At 38.2% G+C, this 18,977-nt stretch overlaps 1 protein-coding gene across 9 annotated transcripts in view; it reads right to left on the bottom strand.

The window, feature by feature from the left end:
* Positions 1-18,977, bottom strand: part of ITFG1 (integrin alpha FG-GAP repeat containing 1) — a 218,268-nt gene that overhangs the window by 61,935 nt on the left and 137,356 nt on the right. For all 9 annotated transcript variants that reach the window (XR_013347660.1, XR_013347662.1, XR_013347658.1 and 6 more), the window contains exons 11-12: positions 14,792-14,942; positions 10,778-10,886 (exon numbers count right to left, since the gene is read on the bottom strand). Coding sequence is in view for 2 of the 9 variants with exons in the window: in XM_077831061.1 (XP_077687187.1) it covers positions 10,778-10,886; positions 14,792-14,942 (260 nt within the window). In the remaining 7 variants the exon portion in view is untranslated. The remainder of the gene's footprint in view (positions 1-10,777; positions 10,887-14,791; positions 14,943-18,977) is intronic.

Here is an 18,977-nt window from a genome sequence, read left to right as displayed (position 1 = left end):
TACTTTTTTTATCAGATTAAAAAAAAGAATCAGTAAACTTCAAGGTAGTAATAAAACTGTTTATATTTGTGAAAAATTATAATATATCTATCAAACAAATTCCTAACAATCATTTATCCCATCAGTTAGAAATTAGTCTTATTGACAAATGTATGTAGTTGCACGTAATGCATAATGTATGTGACAGTTCTGACTATATTTAAATCTTACTAGATTAAATAAGTGTTGTCACTTAAATGCTTAGTTATAATTAACTAAAGGAGGACACGAAAGCTGTCTGATGCATAATCAAATGTGTTCTGTCACATCACCTAATGCAAACGAAAAAAGCACACAATGGATCATTCTGACTCGAGAAGACCAAGATATCTCCTCCTCCTTTGTCCTGTCATTTCTGGTTATCCCTTTGAATAAGGGATGTTATCTGTCCAAGTTATCTATTCATATAATGGTTCCTTTAATATTGAGAGTTTGCACAAAGTACATCCAGCTTTTACTCAAGTGCCTGCTAATGCATTAAAATGTAACTTCCTCGTGGCTTCCTGTAACACAAGTGAAAGTCTGCCTCTCAGATTTCAAATGGCTGCAGATTTGGGCTCTGCCATTCCAAGCTAGGTCTCTGCTGTGTGTGTGTGTGTGGGGGGGGGGGGGGTAGGGAGGAGGGGGAGAGAGGGGAGGAGAAGTGCGAGCTCCAGACTTGAGGACACTCCAGTGAAAACACCAAACCTACAATGTACAGATAATTGACAGATCTGTGCATCTATGCCATTGAACTTGGGTGATGCTGTTGAAAGTCTCCCCTAGTGTCTTGCTGAGATTTGGAACAGCAAGTACTGACTTCAGAAATAACTAAAAAAAATTCACAGTTGAATCTTTGGCATCACAGAACACTAGAATTTAAAATGAATGGCAGGAAGTATTACTGGTCATTTCATTTAGCAGCACAAAGATCTGGAAAAAACCCAACAACAACCACCCCCAAATTTACTTATACTTGATTTTGAGCACTGACCTGATTCACGATGTCAAAAGATTTGAACTTCGTTCAAATATGTAACAGGATCATACTGTTAAGATGCTTATGTGTTTAGTCACTACTCTTAATTTACTTTACTAAGAGAAGTTTACTTACACAATACTTGGTCCCATCTATAAAAACTCAACTCAATGATTGTTTTATGGTGCGTTGTAAACCATTACAAAAAGCATGCAACATAGAAATCTAAGTTTTTCCTGAGTCAAACTATCAGTTAGTCCAACTGTAGACCAGAAACAGCAGAATATTGTTTTCTGAACTTTCATTCAGTCTAATACGATGACAAGCTCTTGTTTAACTGGTAATCAATTTATGATTTCTACATTCATTATTGTTATGGAGGTTAATCTGTGCTCAAGTACAAAATGGCTAGCTCACTGAAAGAATGGTTTGGGTAAATTAGCTGTGTTCCTGTGATTGAACAACGTAATATATCATAGCCTAGTGCTCTAAATATACTGGGATATAAAAGCAGTGTCTGAATAATGCAAGAATATATCAAATTTACAGCTAGTATTTTGTATAGGACATACAACTGTAATCTACCTTAAAAAAGTAGTATGGGATTATCGGAGTGTATAATGAACATATTTTTATTATATAGGGTTAACACGCTAACAACATTTAATTTACCTTGAGCTTCTTCTTAAATAGTTACTCATTAGTAATGCTGAGGCCTGTTTGCATTTTTTAAAAAAATTTCTATGTGGTTTTAAACACATACAACTCCTTCACCCACAAAACAAAGCATGTGTACACAGAAGTATGTGAGACCCTGTTACCTACATACATGTATAAAACTGACTCATGCATTGTTATATGCAAACATGGGATTTTTGTAGAAGTAATGGTTGCCCCACATTCTGATTACATGAAAAAAAGCAAACAATTGAAGGGTATATTTTTAAACAGATTTTCTTGAACATAGCTCTATTTCTATTAGCAGAAAGTTGCTCCCCTACCACACATGAACTTAATGAATCAAAAATATGAAATATATGATCAAACTTGTTACTTAAGATAATATTGTAATGTAAACACACTTAAGTGTCTACTGTGTATGTTATTTATCTTTTAAAAAGCCAGTTTTTCTTTTCAATTTAACCAGAACCTTCTGAAATACTATTTTGCAGATAATTGGCTCATCATGTGAATTAATCACTTGTACGGTTAAATTCTGTGCTGCACCTCTGAGAGGCGTAGCACAGACCTTACAACCCAGGATGAGAACGAGCTAGGTAGCTTTGAAAGCTTGTCTACATTGTAAAGCTTTACCACTTAAACTAATATAGTTATACAGATGTAAGGTCCACATGGGTACTTTTTTCTAGTAAAAGAGTGGAGTTATTTGGTTAAGCTTCCCAACCAACATGCAGTAAACTGAAAAAAGGCATTATGATACTAGAATAAAAGTGTCCATATGGAGGTTTATAGGCATATAAATATTGGTTCAAATTCACAACATAGGTTATATCAGAAATGCATTCCAATGCAGACCAGGCCTAAACATCTTTTTACTCTCCCAATCCTGGAGTACTTTGCAGGGGGATTATGTTGGATCATATTAAAGAAGTTCTGTATTAAAATCACAAATGAGTTTGAGTCCCCATAGTTTAAATTCCAGGATATTACTAATTAAGAGGTCTCTTGGTTTTTGGTACTGTTTCTCTCCCTCTGTGTGTGAAACTTGCAAGCTGCTAATTGTGTTAGTACATTCTAAGACAGAGTCTGTTCTCAAAGCAATTCTTTGTAACAACTACTTACACAGAGAGAGACTCAAAGCAATACTCTGTAACAACAGAAACAGCACCCAGAGACTCCCCGCCCTTTTGTTGTATTCATCTCGCTTTGTTAACAATTGCGATTAAAATAGAGATAGAGGATGTACATGGATGGATGCTTGGTGTGGATAATAACAATGATCAGGGAGGTGCCAGCCTAAGAATCCAGTGTCCATCGGCCAAAGAAGGCGTCAAGTGGAAATAACCAGAGGACCCCCAGAGGGCAGACTGAAATCCACCCAACAGCCTCAAGGATGGGAGAACCGAAGAACAAGATAACATCTGGCAGCACGGAGCTGTAAGGAATGTGCCATCTGCTGATTGATTCAGCATGATGAAGCAATTCCCATAGACTGGCATAGGAAGAAATTCCTATAAAAATGGACTCTAGAAACTGAGAACTTTGGGGTCTGATTCTGCAAACCAACTTCCAGGAGCATCAGATGAGCATCTGACAAAGTCCTGCTCCCTCCTCATGTCCAGACCACCTGGCCAGTGGCTTGGCATGAGCAACTCTAAGGCTGGTAACTATGATAACAACCTTTCAGAACCTGTGTGTGTGTGGGTATGAATGAATGTGTGAATATGAAACTGAATGGAATGTTATAGCTATAACTAACTGCTTACTATGATTCTTTCTGTATACACAATAAATGTGGCATTTTGCCTTATTCCCTTTAATAAGATCCTGCTGGCTTTTATTTTATTGGTATAACACTTTGTGGTCCCCAGAGTACTTTAATCAGCCCTTAGGTGGCCTAAATTGCAGCAGTGCTGCATATGGTGAGGCTTAGTCCCTGACTGCCTTTCCTGTTCCGAGCCCCACAACCAGGATGCTCCCTTCACCAGGGCTTGTGAAATGGTCCTTGGAATGCAGCCTTATGACTGTCTTCTTCAGTTTGTGTGCTGGGAGATCCTTCCCAAACTGGAACTCCCAGTGTAAAGTCTCTAACACAGAAGTAAAGCACAGAGCACCTGTTGTATTTTAAAAAGTTACCATTCCATTAAACTTAACTAATATAGTGCTCAATACAGATTTTTTTCTGCTATCTTCCCCTTATATTTCCACAGTACTATTTATCCTTAATATAAAATATTTACTACTGTGAATGTATATTCAGAGCAGTAAAATATATTTATCTCTTGGACCTTAGATTCTAAGTTAGTCTTGTATCCCATCTCCGCTTTCTTTTAAATATTGTCCAAATTTAAACAAAATTACCATGGGCACTACAATCTTTAAGCACAACACTGTAGACTAGAGTTTCTGCCTTAACTTTGCATTTCCTTTCCCCCACCTCATTTTAAGACAAACTGATAGTTTTTGAAATGTGGTGTTCAAAATGACCGGCCCTTGCCTCACATTAGTGCCAAACGGTGTCGTCAGATTACTCTCAGTAATTTTAAACCTTTTTTCTAAGTTTGAAATGAACTCAGTTAAAAAACCCAAGTTAATAGGAGTTTGATAATAAACCTGCTTCTGACATCCTGCCAATTTTTGTGGTTTTACAGTAATGTTTTCCTTTAAGGTATTTCTTTCTTCCCTGTTGCTGAGTGAAAGACCTACACAAACGAGGAACTGACTGAACACTCAGGCAAAACAGTTAAACTGACAATAGAAAGTGTTATCAAGGTGTGCACAATAAATAAACTTAATAAAAAAGGTATTTTCCATCCTAATTTCTTTAATTTATAGTAGCATTTGGTGTTACTTGAACAGAAGTGTGATTTTTAAGTTGCCCCTTTAAACAGTGATGTAAAGTCAATATTACATCTCTCTCAGTAACAGCTTGGGGAGACACATGATTGAGGAAATAGCTTGCTGACTATGAAAAAGAAGTCAAGGCTTTCATCAGCAGATTGCAAATTAATTTCTCATTCACTTTTTATTTTCTTTGCTCCTTAATACCAACATCTGTTCCTGAGCATACTTCATCCTTGTGCCAAGACTTAAAACTGGTTCAACCATGTAAAACACTGATTAAATAACGATACTCTAATAACCTGGTGACAAATCTGTGATCTTTCAGAGAAATTCTGATTCTACAAAATTGCTCTTTTTAAAGTAATCAGTAGGTCTTCAATTTAAGATGTAAGAAATACCACTTTAAAAGAAAAACAAGGGAAATGAAAAATATGCTTTTTACAGGGTGTATATCATTAATTTACAATTTCTACTTCCCAGTACATCCTTAAAAGCACTATTTAATTTACATTTTTGCATAGCTGGAATCTGGGGGAAGTAAAATGGTTGTGTAAAAACAATTATATACTACATTGAATGAATTACTCTCTCACAAAGTTAAACACTGCACAACAAATTAGTTTAACTAGGTGCACTGATGTAAATTAAGTTAGTGCTATAGTATGAAAACAGATCAAAGATAAGCTCCAAGTACACCTCTAACTGGGTGTCATCAACTAAAAGCAGAAGTTATAGGGGTTGTACTTTCAGTTCTTTTGGAGAGAAAGAGAGCCGAGAGGAGCCCATATGACAATGGATGGGAAGCCCAAAGATACAGGTGGAAACACAATTAAGGCCATATCCACATTATAGGGAGTGTAGTGACATAGTTATAGTGGTATAATCGCATACCATCCATGTAGCCTACAGCAACGGAAGAGGTTTTTCTGTTGCTGTAGAAAAACCAATTCCCTGAGTGACAGTAGCTTCTTCCGTTGACCTGAGGGTTAGCTTGGCGTAGCTATGTCACTCAGTGGTGTGGATACAAGAGCCTCCAGTACTCTCCATCAAATCAAGCATCGCTACCATTTCTTCTTGTTTTTTCCCTTAGCCGACAAACATAACCATATCCTTCTCTAAACTGTGATTAACCAGCTAACTCTCTTCCCAGCCCTAGCCATTGCCAGGCACTAGAAAAGACATATTCAAGCTGAATGACAGTAATAAAAAGTTATGTCATCTGCATACTGATGGCACTGTCCTCACCTACCACCTCACATAATTACACTATTGCCAAATGCTTCCCTCACCAAAAAAAAAAATAAAAAAATTGAAAGGCCTTTCTCTATTATACTACAGACTAACATTCCAAATTTGTTTTAAAAATGGACACAAAAGAAAACGATTTCTTAGGACCAACACCAAGAACGTACGCCATCTTGATCAAATTATATTTGGATTACTCTACAGTCTCTGAAATACGTCATTACCTGTTAAACTATTCAACATCCAAGATCCAAGTACAGGGATTTATGCTACTCTTCACACTGTTTTAGATGTTAAGGAAATTAACTGTACTAGGGGAAACAAAGAACTCTAATTTATGTTTTTGCATATAAGAGAAGAATATTTTCAAATAATTTGTTTTAAAATATGTTTACTACATTTGTAAACTTTCAGTCCACATATACTCTGGTAGTGATTTCAGATCTCAATTTTTTTTTAATGTTACCCTGTAAGTAACCTTCTGCAAGAACCATTAATTCTGTTCTTAAGAGACCGAGATCAACTTCCTCATCTTCATGTATGAAGATCCTGAGTGTACACTCTACTTTACTGAAGAAATGTACATTGGTACTGTTCACATAGTATGTGTGCTCCGAAGCAGCAAATGGTATTGATGTATTACTCTAAAACAGGGGTCTCCAAACTACGGCCCAGGGGCCGGATCCAGCCTGGGGCTTCCATTTGTCCGGCCCTCCAACCAACAGGGGAGAAGCGGTGAACAGCTGAGCAGGCGCACCGTGCAGGCAGGGTGAGTGACCACCGGCAGCAGCTCATGCAGGGCGGCAACACAGCTAAGCTGTGTGGAGGGTTGAGTGCCTCTGGGAGCCAGTGTCCCCCCAAAAGGGGAGCCAACTTAGGGGAGAATCGTTGCTGCAGCCGAGCAGGAGAAGCAAACAGGCAGGCATAGATATCCATCAGCAAAAAGCAGGCAGACTGATGAACAATTACAATCAATTTTGAGGACAGGGAACACTAACTTTGAACCACAGCTAAATGCAATTTTGTCAGAAAAACATCAGTACCATACTTCTCATTAATTCTAAAATAATATGTCTTTATTTTTGAATATGTGTATTTGTATGATACAAATGTGAGTTTTGAGAAATAAAATAAAAAAAATGTGAAATGATTTTTAATGTATTGACAAACATTGTGTGTGATTTCACAGTACTTGCATTGATTAACTTTTATACCTGATTTAGTGCAACACTGACACGAGTAGAGTAGTGTTGTTTTTTAAACAATTTTGCATATATTTAATTTCTTTCACAATTGCTTCGGCCCGCAAAGCCCCTTCAAAAATCTAATATCGCCCTTGTCTCAAAGTTTGGAGACCCCTGCTCTAAAACAATGCTATGTTAATGATGATGATAATTGCCTCACACAAATATGAGCCATGGGCTACTGATAGTGCTATCTTCTGGAAAATGATAAGCACCTTCCTAGGATGTCAGAGGACATTCACAAATGTCTCTGTATTACTTAAGGCTTAGATGTTGGTGTTACAAGGGGGACACATCAGGGCAAAGTCAGCTGTAGCAAAGGACATCCTAGTGTTTTTACAAGATGGCCTGACTAGGGGGCTCAAGGCTGGAAAGAGAAGTCAACCACTGCAGAACATCACACTGTAAGAAACCCATGAGTATCTTTCACTGCTGTCAGATAACAGATCCTTGAGGACTACCATTCTTGTCAGCTCTGTGGAAATATTTTTGTGTCATGGTCTTGATCTGTGTTCTACAAGTTCTAATAAAAAACAACTTTCAGTTTCATGATTGATATCTCTTCCTCTTCTCCCTGAAAGTATCTTGCCTACTCTCCACCTACTGATCCAAGGGAGTTTTGAGGCTTGGCATGCTCTCAATGAAACCCCAGTTACACGTTCTAGTTTTGCAAACTATCCAGGCCTCCATCCCCAAGGTTACCACAATCTGTCATAAAATAGAAAGTAGTACTGTTGCTCTTCTGGTTGAACTCAAGCATTGTAAGGGAGTAGAAACACATAAATTGGATGTGAACACCACCTAATAATGAATAAAGATGTATATAGTAGAGGCACTTAAAGCCTCAGGTACAACTCCTCTCATTACTATGCACTCTGTTAGAACATGAGTGATTTTGTGGGTGGAGAGATCACACATCTTATGAGAAGGTCTATAAGGCTCTTATAAAGTCTTACACTTACACTTCCTCTAATACTGTAGAGTTGACATCTTCATCCCTGCTGATGCAGTGTTTGATAGAAGGGTGTTATGGAACAGGTTGCTCATGTAACCCTTTTGAATTCTACATAGGTAAATGGAATCCTCCTCCCTCCTTCCCTAGAGATGACTTATTACTTTCTATTTCACACTGTGAAGGCTGTCTGACATGGAGGGGACTGAGAGGGGGAAAATTCTCTTTCTTGTGAATTCACATTCTAGGATCCTTCATGTCAGACAGTCTCACCTCTCCTCAGATGATCACAATATATCCAGAATTGTTTTGTTTTTTTATGACTATTGCTTACTTGTTAAGTAGTTGAAAGGGAACACTGCATTTCATTTGAAGGCTTTGCTATGTATGGTTCTAATTGAATAGAGCTTTTTACTTTTTTTTCATTTTTAGAAGCTATCATTCTGGAAGCTTCTTGCTGAGTGGTGGTCCTAAGCACCATGACATCTGACTGGCCTCTATCTGTCATGGAGATAGAGAATGCTCCACTGTGAAGACTGTCCGACAGAGGGGCCAAAAATGAAAATTCACAGTTTAGACAGAATTTTCCTTATCTTGCTTATGGAGTCTAACTAGCTAATTTTTGTAATGAGGAAAGTAGTATGGTCTAGTAGTCAGTATAAGACTACTAGTCAAGAGTTCTGACTAGGTGACAAGTTACTTAACCTCTGTGCTTCATTTTACCATCTGTTTAAAAAATAACAGAAATAGTACTTGCCTCCCTCACACAGGGGTTTAGTAAAGTTTATAAAACATTTTAGTATCCTTGAATGTAAAGTGTTGTGGAAGAGCAATTATAATAACTTAATTCACTAAATAACCCCTTTCATTTATTTTTTTCTGTTCTGCTGTTTGCGTGCAGCTAAGTGACTTGAAAACTGGATTGCTGATGGTTAGGAGAGTCAGATGTTAATTGCCTCACACAAATATGAACCATGGGCTACTGGGAGATCAAAATTGTGTGTGTTCCAGTTGCATCTGAATCAGGTCTCAGCACTGAGATTTGAAGGTTAATGAGAAGGGGATTATAATCACTGTTCCTTCACAATCTTTACCACTTTTAGGAGCTGCTGGGGGAAAAGCATATGAAGACACTTCTGAGATAATTGGACGAAGCCTCTGCTTTTGAGTGTCTCTTTCTCATGTAGCATACCCATTTTAATGAGGTAGCTCAATATCAGATGAGGGCACAGTGTGAAACACCCCACATGGAATGGAAGGGAAAACCTGCCCAGATTTGGGAAACCCCAAAACAAAAGAAGCTTTTGATGTTGGATGGTTTTCCAGAGAATCCCAGCTTGGTTTTCCAACGCTTAAGAAAGGCAACAATGCCCCCCGCTCCTCATGTGTAATCTCTATGCTGGACCCTGGAAAAGCAGCAGCTTCAAACAAGACACAAGCTAGAAGGAGGAAGTGCCATATTCCTGCGTTTACAGCCTTAGCAAACTGCTATGTGTGTCTGCTTCCCAAAGAGCTCACCAACAAAATATTTCTAAGATATCAGTGTTTAACCTGCAATTCCAGCTTCTTTAGGTGGACTCTTAGTTGCTCTCCAGACGTGTTTTTGGAAGTTTGGAATATACAGCAAATCAGAATCAGGTGAATCATCAGTTCTAGACAAGCTGCTAGGGAAATCTAGTTTCAAGTAGATTTTACGTAGGTGGATTTTTGTGCATCAACTCACAATGGATTCCCAGTGGAGAACAGACTTCCACAATAAGAACTGCAGTCAATACTCTCAGGGCTGAGGATGACATATCCAAGTTTCTCTGGAAACCCACCCAAAACCAAAAGCTTCTCTTGTTTTTGGGTTTCACGAGTCATTGATTTTGGCCTGGTGTCAGTGTGGGAAGCTTCCCAATGCCTGCTCAACTGTCTCAGCACAGACTTCACCTGTATGATGGTTGGGAGCCAGCTTCTCTACAATCTCTTCAGCTGTCTCAGTGTGGACCATACCCACAGGCCAGCTGGGGGCCCCAATTTTGCCTCAGCCTGCTCAATTGTCTCTGCATGGACCTTGCTCGTGTACTGGTGGGAGTCAAGTTTAACTTCAGCTTGCTCAATTGTCCTGGTATGGACCTTGCCCACAAGCCAGCTGGGAGTTGAGTTCCTGCAGCCTGCTGTCTCTGTCTGCAATTATTGAGTGGGGAAAAGGAAGAAAGAAGCAATGCTGGCCTTCAAATTCTCCTTAGAAAGTAAAAAAATTTTGAGTTTAGCAGTTCTGAGAAAACTTTTTAAGCTAATGAAGAAGCAGAAAAATTTATTTAAGAATCTTAAAAGTTCTGTGAAAATTCTGCTATAAAGGAAAATATGGAGTCTGCTGCGTGTGCCACTTGTAGCAAGAGAATTCTGGAGAGTTCCTCCTAAGGGACAAGCCTAAGCCCAGGCTCAGAGTGAAGATATGATCTGCCATGGACATGGAGAATGCCCCACTGTGAAGACTGTCTGACTTGGAGTGTACTGCAAATATTATTTTAAGATAGGGTTAGTCAAAATTTGTGTTTAAAATACTTGACAGTGTTCTTTTAAATGCAGATAATAGAATTAATTAAAATAGAAAAACAGGAAACAATGATAAATAACTTGTCAGAGTTCTGTATAGTATTTAGAATTCTTCATCTGCAATAGCCCCCTCCATTTTTAAGACTTACTTTTGATACACTAATACAACTATGCTTTTCTTTTCTAGCATTATCTCACTTAGTATAATAGTTAAAGTATTCATACTGCTTTCATGAAGTCCCATTTGTATATGATTTTATGGTGATCACTTACCAATAACTTTAACAAAATAAGCATCTGCTTCAAAGTTATTCTTTAATGTGTGGATGGCAAAGTCACTTTTGAAATAGCCTTTGCTTAGTACAATGATATCCAAGATTCCCTGTGAGGAAGAAATCAAAAGATTAGAATAAACTAGCAAACTAAATAACATCTAAATACAGTAAACACAAATCCTCTTAAAGAGAGAAAATATTTCTCAATTTATGTGCTTAGTGAGATTTATAGGACACCAAACAACTGTGATTTCATATTAGGATTCTAAATTATCTAGATTAAATAATTACATGTAACAAAATGGAATCCGTTTCCTTCTCCAACCTCTTATCCCAAGTCAGAGGAGAGGGGAAAATGAGACCATAAAACCCCTTTTACAGTTCTGAACAACCTTCCCCCTTGACATCTCCATTCCTCAAAGCCATGTGCACCTTGGATAGCTGAAAATGACTCCCTCTGGAGCCCAGTGGTTATAGAACAGCAAAGGGGCGTTCTTCCAAATTGTAGGGAGAGTGGTCACTTTGGATGAGCTATTACCAGCAGGAGAGTGAGTTTGTGTGTGTGTTTTTTGGAGGGGGGTGAGAGAACCTGGATTTGTGCTGGAAATGGCCCACCTTGATTATCATGCACATTGTGTAGAGAGTTGTCACTTTGGATGGGCTATTACCAGCAGGAGAGTGAGTTTGTGTGTGGGGGGGTGGAGGGTGAGAAAACCTGGATTTGTGCTGGAAATGGCCCAACTTGATGATCACTTTAGATAAGCTATTACCAGCAGGACAGTGGGGTGGGAGGAGGTATTGTTTTATGATCTCTGTGTGTATATAAAGTCTGCTGCAGTTTCCACGGTATGCATCCGATGAAGTGAGCTGTAGCTCACGAAAGCTCATGCTCATATAAATTGGTTAGTCTCTAAGGTGCCACAAGTACTCCTTTTCTTCTTCCAAATTCTGTTTGCTTATGAGCCAACTCTGTTCTCAACTTAAGTTGAGGTGTTTTAACTATTTGCATATAAAGTAGGTACTATTTAAAAATATCTGAAATACCTGGAATAATTATAGTATCAGCTGGCAAATGATGAGTTTTTAAATATCTGCTATATATAAACAAACATGTAACCAAGGATTTTATTTATTTGTTACAGTTGACACAATCAGCTTAGCTTGAAAACCTATCTACCTGAATACCTGATTCTAGTAATGTTTTTGTTAAACTAATCTTTGCAAGGACACATCAAAAAATTAAAGAAAAAATAAAACACCCAATTTTGTGTGGGAAATTAATTTAACTGGTTTACTACCTATGCAACTTTCAAAGCACAGGTGCTCGTCAGATACTCATGAAACTACCCTGTCTATAAGCACCACACACTATGTCATCATGTCAACTCTACAGAGGACAATTTTACTTTTGAGTTGAGAGGCTGGCTGGGTGAATTACCAGCAGCTGACATTTGACTTGAACAAGGGACGGTGATCTCTCCTTCAGCTCGAAGCTCTCTAAGGAGTGAAATTGGAGATTAGAATGACTCAAAACCATCACAAAGTTTTACCCCAGCGGATCTTGTCTGAAAGGTATATTGGCTCAATGACGGCTGTGGAGCCAAATTAGCAGATATCCAGATACTTTTGAAAGAATGGCTTTGAAAGGTAGCAAGGTTAACTCCTCTGAGCATGCGCTTTGGTTTCCTTCCATGATTTTCTTGCATAATTTGTTGTTTCATTATTGTATATATTAATGTAACTAAATATCCCCAAATGAGTTACTTAAAAAGGAAAGGAAGAAAGAGATACAAAAACCATTTTTGACTACGTTTTGGACACAGCAAAGAATAACAGTTGGGAATCAGACATAACTGCCTTGAGGATGCCCTTCAAACAGAACTTGTTATTCAGAACTTGTCAAGAGTTATTTATGAATATAGCTTTTTAAGAAAAATCTAATTTAAAAAATGGTGTCCTATGAAATCGTGAATTTAAGACATACAAGTCAGTTTTGAAGTACTCTATTTTTAGGTACAGTAACAATGGAAGTGTCACTATTTTTTTTTAAATCAATTACAGACAATAATTTACACACAAATGTCTCTGGCTGAAACAGATTTTGTTTTCTAGGACCCAGCTGTCTCTAAGGCTCAACCCTGTGAAAGGTGTCTCACCCCAGGAGAAAACCAGGTAAGGAATTTTAGTTACTTCCATGTTCACTATGCACAATTTTTATCTTGGGGGGTTAGGAACAGGGAAAGGGGGAAATAACTTACTAAAGCTCTGAAACTTATTGCACTACTGACAAGCACATGGAGGTGGGAGAGAGATCTACACTCTTCCTACTCCCTGGGGAGAGTATCAGGCATAGAGCCCCACCTTTTCCTCCTGTGACTGAGCTATGATGTGGGGAGACCTAATGGAGCCACATGGGGGCAAGGGTTTTACTCCATTTTACTACTCTATCCACCAAATAATGGTAAATTATAAATAACCTTGTTTAGGGCAGATTATGAAGTTTATATCAGAAACCTAGATTTTCAAAAATGAGTTCTCACAAAGCACAAAAATGTGTACTATGCAAATCATGTACTTCATGCACAAATGGCCAGTTATGCACCTAACAGGACATTCCCCAAGTAATTAGGGACACACCTTTTAAAAAAATCAGATCTTTTATTACAAGTGACACTGAACATTAGGAGTTTAATACCAAAATTTCTATATGAAATAGCTGGATTTTCACTGCTTTGCAATCAAAATCAAATATGCCTCCTAATTACCTGAAATTGGGCTCAGGCCAATACTCACTAATTTTGCAAACTGAGCTAAAGTTTCAGGTTTGACCTAAATTTGTGTCAGGTTTTGGATTTTCTTATCTAATTTTGCACTGCTTTAGTCAGCGGACAACATTATGTACAAAGTGCCGTGTACTGTGCAATGCCATTGAATCCTTCATTACATTTAATGTGAATTATATCACTTTTATTAATTCTTAACATAAAATATGGCTGTGCTAAGTAGTTATCAGCTTTAAGCTCAATGATATTTTGAAGTACTTATTTCAATCTAAAATATTAGGTAAAATGAAAGTATTTTAAAAAACCTTAGAGGACAGCAAAAACTGACAATCACCTATCGTCCTTGGAATCCTATCTTACTTCCAAGAAGGTCTGTGGTCCAGGAAAGATGGAAGGGGCAGCTATTTAGAGGCCAGATGGAGAATATACCAAAAGACAGCCTCTGGTTAGTTTTGGGATGCAGAGTTAATCAGGGCATGGAGATAACTGAAGGTTTAGAAGTCAGACAGGAAGTAGAATTTAGGAAAGGCCTGGCATTGAAATGAGGATCATGTGTTTTGTAGCATATGTTTTATGTAGGGGGTAGTTTAGTATGATGGTTTGGGTGACTGGATTTGGAGCTTGTCAAAGGTAATGGTCTAGGGGAAGAAAGGAGTCCCTGCTAGATATGGGTTGGAGTGCTTCTTGAAATGCACATGGAAGGATTATAACAACAGACACTAGGGGTCGGATAGAGTAATACTGGTGGTTGTAGCGGGGGTACAATGCTGGAATGAGTTTACTTGGTCTAAGATTTAATATTAATTGCCAAATTCTCTTAATGCAGCCATAAATTATTTTTCAGTCAACAGAGTTGTATATCTGGGTATTTTGGTTAAATAGTCATAGAATAAGCAGCCTTTTTTTTTACTCTAGTGATAAGAATATCAAAGGGCTGCTGAACTCCCTTTTTAGTATAAATGTAAAAAATGTACACCAAAAAGTTAACAAACATGAATCTATTCAAGGTATTTGTATCACTTACTGTATCAATCAGGCAGTTCTTTCATAAATTCTATTGCTTACCCTTCAACTTTAAAGGACTTGTTTTATTTAACTCATTAGCTTTCATTAGTTTTTTAGATTTTTCAAGTCAAATACTAAGTAGTAGTACTTTAGAATGAAAGCTCAAATAGGAATGGGCAGATGGCAATTAAAAGCAGAAACGCAGTGAAGTGTGTTGAACTCACATCTTCATAAATGTCAAAGAACGTTGCCAGCACAGCATCTTTGATTTGATTTAGATCAGAGAGCTCCCAGTAGACTTTAAACATACGATGTATATTCCTGCAGCTTGCATTGTTGCATGGAACATTCTCTAATAAAAATGCCTGCTGATTGCTGTAAAAGAAAAAGCCATTAACAGCTTATCCTATATAAAGAAAGTCTGTATATCATATTTCGTCTGTAATCTCTGCTAGCTTAAATATTTATAACTTCATATCTCTTGAAAAACGACTATAATAAAAAGAAGCTAACAACTGAAGGATACTTTAAATCTACATACTACTAATCACCCCTGTGAAAGGCAACTTGTTTCACTTTATCCCTGGAGCAGAAGTCATTTATACTAAAGTGATTAAAGGATTAAAGGGAGAGTGGAGAAGCCTTGTTCAGGAGTAGAAAGCATTGTTGATATTTTCCAAGCCAATTAATAAACATATTGTAATGCTCGATAATGTCCAGCCCAACTGAAAATATTTCCTTTAATAAAAAATGTAACTGACATACTGCATAAATGAATAAAATTAGCCTCCACCCTTGTATCAATATATCAATGACTTCATGAATAAAATTATTCTCTTAAGATTTAGGAATTTTTTGTTCAAATTTAAGGTTACACTAATTTCCTAATCAATACATTTTTCATTACTATTCTAAAACAATAACTTCTATAAACCAATGGTACAATAACAAACAAGATATAGAAATAAACTGAATTAGACATTTGCTATCCTCCAAAAAGACACACAATACAATGAGGTTGTGATAGGACAACAAGGAGAACAAAACCTGGGTACTAACTCATCAATATCATCATTCTACAGATTTAACAAATGCATAGACCTTTGCCTTATAAAGTCCCCCTCTCCCCTGTTTACACTAAGTTTTCTCCTGAAATTTGGGAGAAAGCAGCAGTTTTCTACAAAATCCAAAAGCTTGATGTTTGTAGTTTAAAAATGTTAAAACAATATCCAGAAAAGTTTGTGAAATAGGAGGTGGGGGCAAAGCTCACTCCATGCTCACAAGATCTTATAAATTTGCCAGTGTATCAGGTTATTTGTTACATTTGGATACGATATGCTGTGGAGGGAAAAAGACAATGGGTAGACAACTGTAGCAAGACTGATAGATGACAATACTGGTGTTTCTATTGCATTATTCATGTCTCTCACACAGTGACTGACTCTTCTAAGATGGGGAAGGGTCCAGTGCACATAGATTAATTACCTGCTGTCCAGTGGGCTTAAGAGAAGCCCACCTGGGCTTTATAAAAGGGGAGACAGCTGCAAGTTGTTAGCAGATGCCTGCAGATATTTCAGGAGTAAGAAGGTTCCTGAAGGGCCCAGAGTCAGCAAAGGAAAGGCCTGTGGAGAAGGCCGAACTCCAGGCAAAAGGTGCAGCTAAGAAAGCGGGAAGACAGATCCCCAGGGAGGAGAGCTTGGTGCTCGGCTGAAAGAAAAGAACTTTTAAAGAGAGGACAGACCCTCAGGGAGGAGGGACTGGGCCAAGCTGAAACAGGGATGAAGACTTTGTAAGTTTAAGATGTGTTCTGAAAGACTTTGTGCAGGACTTAATAAACTGGACACCAGAAAGGAATGTTCTGAATATCTGGCCTGTGTGGACTTTTTAGGAGAGCCCAAATTAAGGGCACAGCAGAGCCATGCTAGCCAGCTGGGATGCTAAAAGGTGCTTGATAATCTGTGATGTACTTCACGAACATTAGCTAATTAATACTTACAAAACTTCTGTGAGGTAAATAGTATCTCCATTTTACAGAGCTGGAAAAAAGATAAGCCAAAAAGCCAATGTGACTTGATGCCCAAAGCCATAAAGAAAGTTGTCACAGCAAGGGTTAGAAAAGAGGTTTTGTTCTTGGCTTCCAGTCTTGTGCTCCAGTCAAGCCTTTTTTTGGCCCTACCCCTCTTTTATTTTAATAAAATACAGGCTGGCTACTTGCTAGCCTCTCTATTACCTGGCTACAGAATGAGTTTCACATTTAGGTTTAATTAACTTGAGAAGGATTTAAAAAAAAAATTTTTTTTAAAAAAGTTGGACAAGGCATATTTAGTTGCCTGGTTCAAAAGCAGTATTTTAAAAAGGGAGAGAGATTCTGGCAACATATAAACCATCATGAGAATAAATAATTCTGCCTAGTACTGACATGGAGTAGCAGCGGAGGAGACTTTTCACAGCTGTCAATAGAAGGAATAATGTAGGCAACAATACACAATTCTGAAACATTATTATTTGTATTGTGGTAGTGCCCTGAGACTTCAATCTAGATCAGGTCCCCCTTGTGCTGAGTGCTTTCCAAACACATAGGAAGAGACAGACCAGGCCCTGAGGAGCTTAGAACCTAACTCATAAAATACAACAATATCCTAAAAGCTATGCATCATGTTACATCAAGAGAGAAGTACACACAGAGAGGTAGACATCTAACTATTACAGACAACATAATTTTAGGTGTTTTTAAACACTTCAATCCCCACAGTATGTAGGTACCATATATACAAATTAAAAGTAAAACTTCCATCCAAAGAGCTCTAATCTCTAACATTTATTAAATTTGCTTCAGAGTGACATTTTTGGCTGGGTCTCCATAAGAGACAATTCTGACTATTCTGCAGTCATTGGCTAGTGCAGCTGCAGGAACTGTCTGTACTGAGGACCGATCTAATAGAGATTTGGATGAGTCTGCATTTGAGGCACAGTTTATTACAAAGAAGTGAAATATGACAGGGAAAGGGCTTAGACTTGGACCATCTTGTAGGAAAACGAGAAGATGGCATGCTTGGTTGCTTAGAGATGATCCTTCTATCTTGATCTCAGTAAGACAATGTTGTCCAAACCCTTGTGTGGGTCAAAAAGGCAGAAGGTCTGAATGAGTCTAAAAGAATCTGTACTGCTTTGAAGGAATAGCCCACCACATATTTAGAGTTTGCTGTTCAATAACCAAGCTTTCAGGCTCAAGTAGTCTGGATTGGGAGGTAGGAGTGAGACCTGGGTTATGAGATTTAAGAGTGGAGACTTCAATGATATTTCCACTAGAGCTGAATACCACTGCCTTCTTTGCCAGTTTCGGGGTTACAGAATGGATAACATTTTCTCCTTTTTTATTTTCTGATCATTGTTCCCAGCGAAGAGTACAGGGGACAGTAGATTTTGGCAATCTGTGACCCAGAGCACACATTCCCAGCGACCTCTGGTCTTCCCTAGTAAATAAGTTTCAGATTTGTCTTTCAGTTGGACATGAATACATCCACTGGGGGATAGCTTCCCTCCTCAGATATTAGTTGGGATACTATTTGGTTCAGGGACCATTTCACACTGTCAGATTGTTTTTTCACTATGTTACTCTATCCTAGTGATCACTCTGATGAAGGTAATACCGCTGCCTGCCTAGGAGATAATCTGCATCTTTTTGGCATTTAGAGTGGAGTACTATATATTCCTTGTCAATTTATGTATGCTACAGTCATTGCCTTAGTTTAAATTGGGCAACATAAACCCCATCCTCAGGTGGTCAGGAAGAAAAAACCTGACTGCTCTCTTCCTTAGAAAGCTGGGGCTCTGGAGCATCTTTCACGTTGACAACATTATCTGTTTATTGCAGTGCCCTAAGAATGCTCCCCCAATCTCAAGCACTACCGTCCATAGTCTATATTTAGGGGTGTGGATTGAGGATTTTCTTTGAAAAGTCACTGTTTTCCAGGGCTTCGAGCCAGAACTGGAGCCTGGCCACTCAACTGCCATGGCTCTCACTGGCAGCCTCATGGAATCCATGGATGACTACCACAGGGCATTAACTAGGGATATTTTCTCTCTCATGGACTTAAATTTGTTGTGCTTCTGTGTGTGTGAGAGAGAAAGCTTTTTAGGTTGTCAGAGCTGGACATTAGGGCCTAGAAAAGAATGCACTTGGCAATGAGAGCTCTAAAGGCTGCTGAAGAAGCTTCTAAGTTCCTCATGAAGGGTGACTTTTATTCTTTCTGTGTACAATGTATTTTGGGATCAATTCCCCTGGTAGGAATATCATGCCCTTTGCCATGGATGCAACTGCTGCATCACCTTTAGGGAGGATGAAAAAAGAATATTGGAAGAGGGCATAACACAATGCTGAGAGAGCACAGATCTTCCTCCTGGGAAGAA

Source organism: Eretmochelys imbricata, chromosome 12 (genome assembly GCF_965152235.1).
Source record: "Eretmochelys imbricata isolate rEreImb1 chromosome 12, rEreImb1.hap1, whole genome shotgun sequence".
In the NCBI taxonomy this organism is placed as follows: domain Eukaryota; kingdom Metazoa; phylum Chordata; order Testudines; family Cheloniidae; genus Eretmochelys; species Eretmochelys imbricata.
This window is presented reverse-complemented; position numbering and strand designations above follow the sequence as displayed.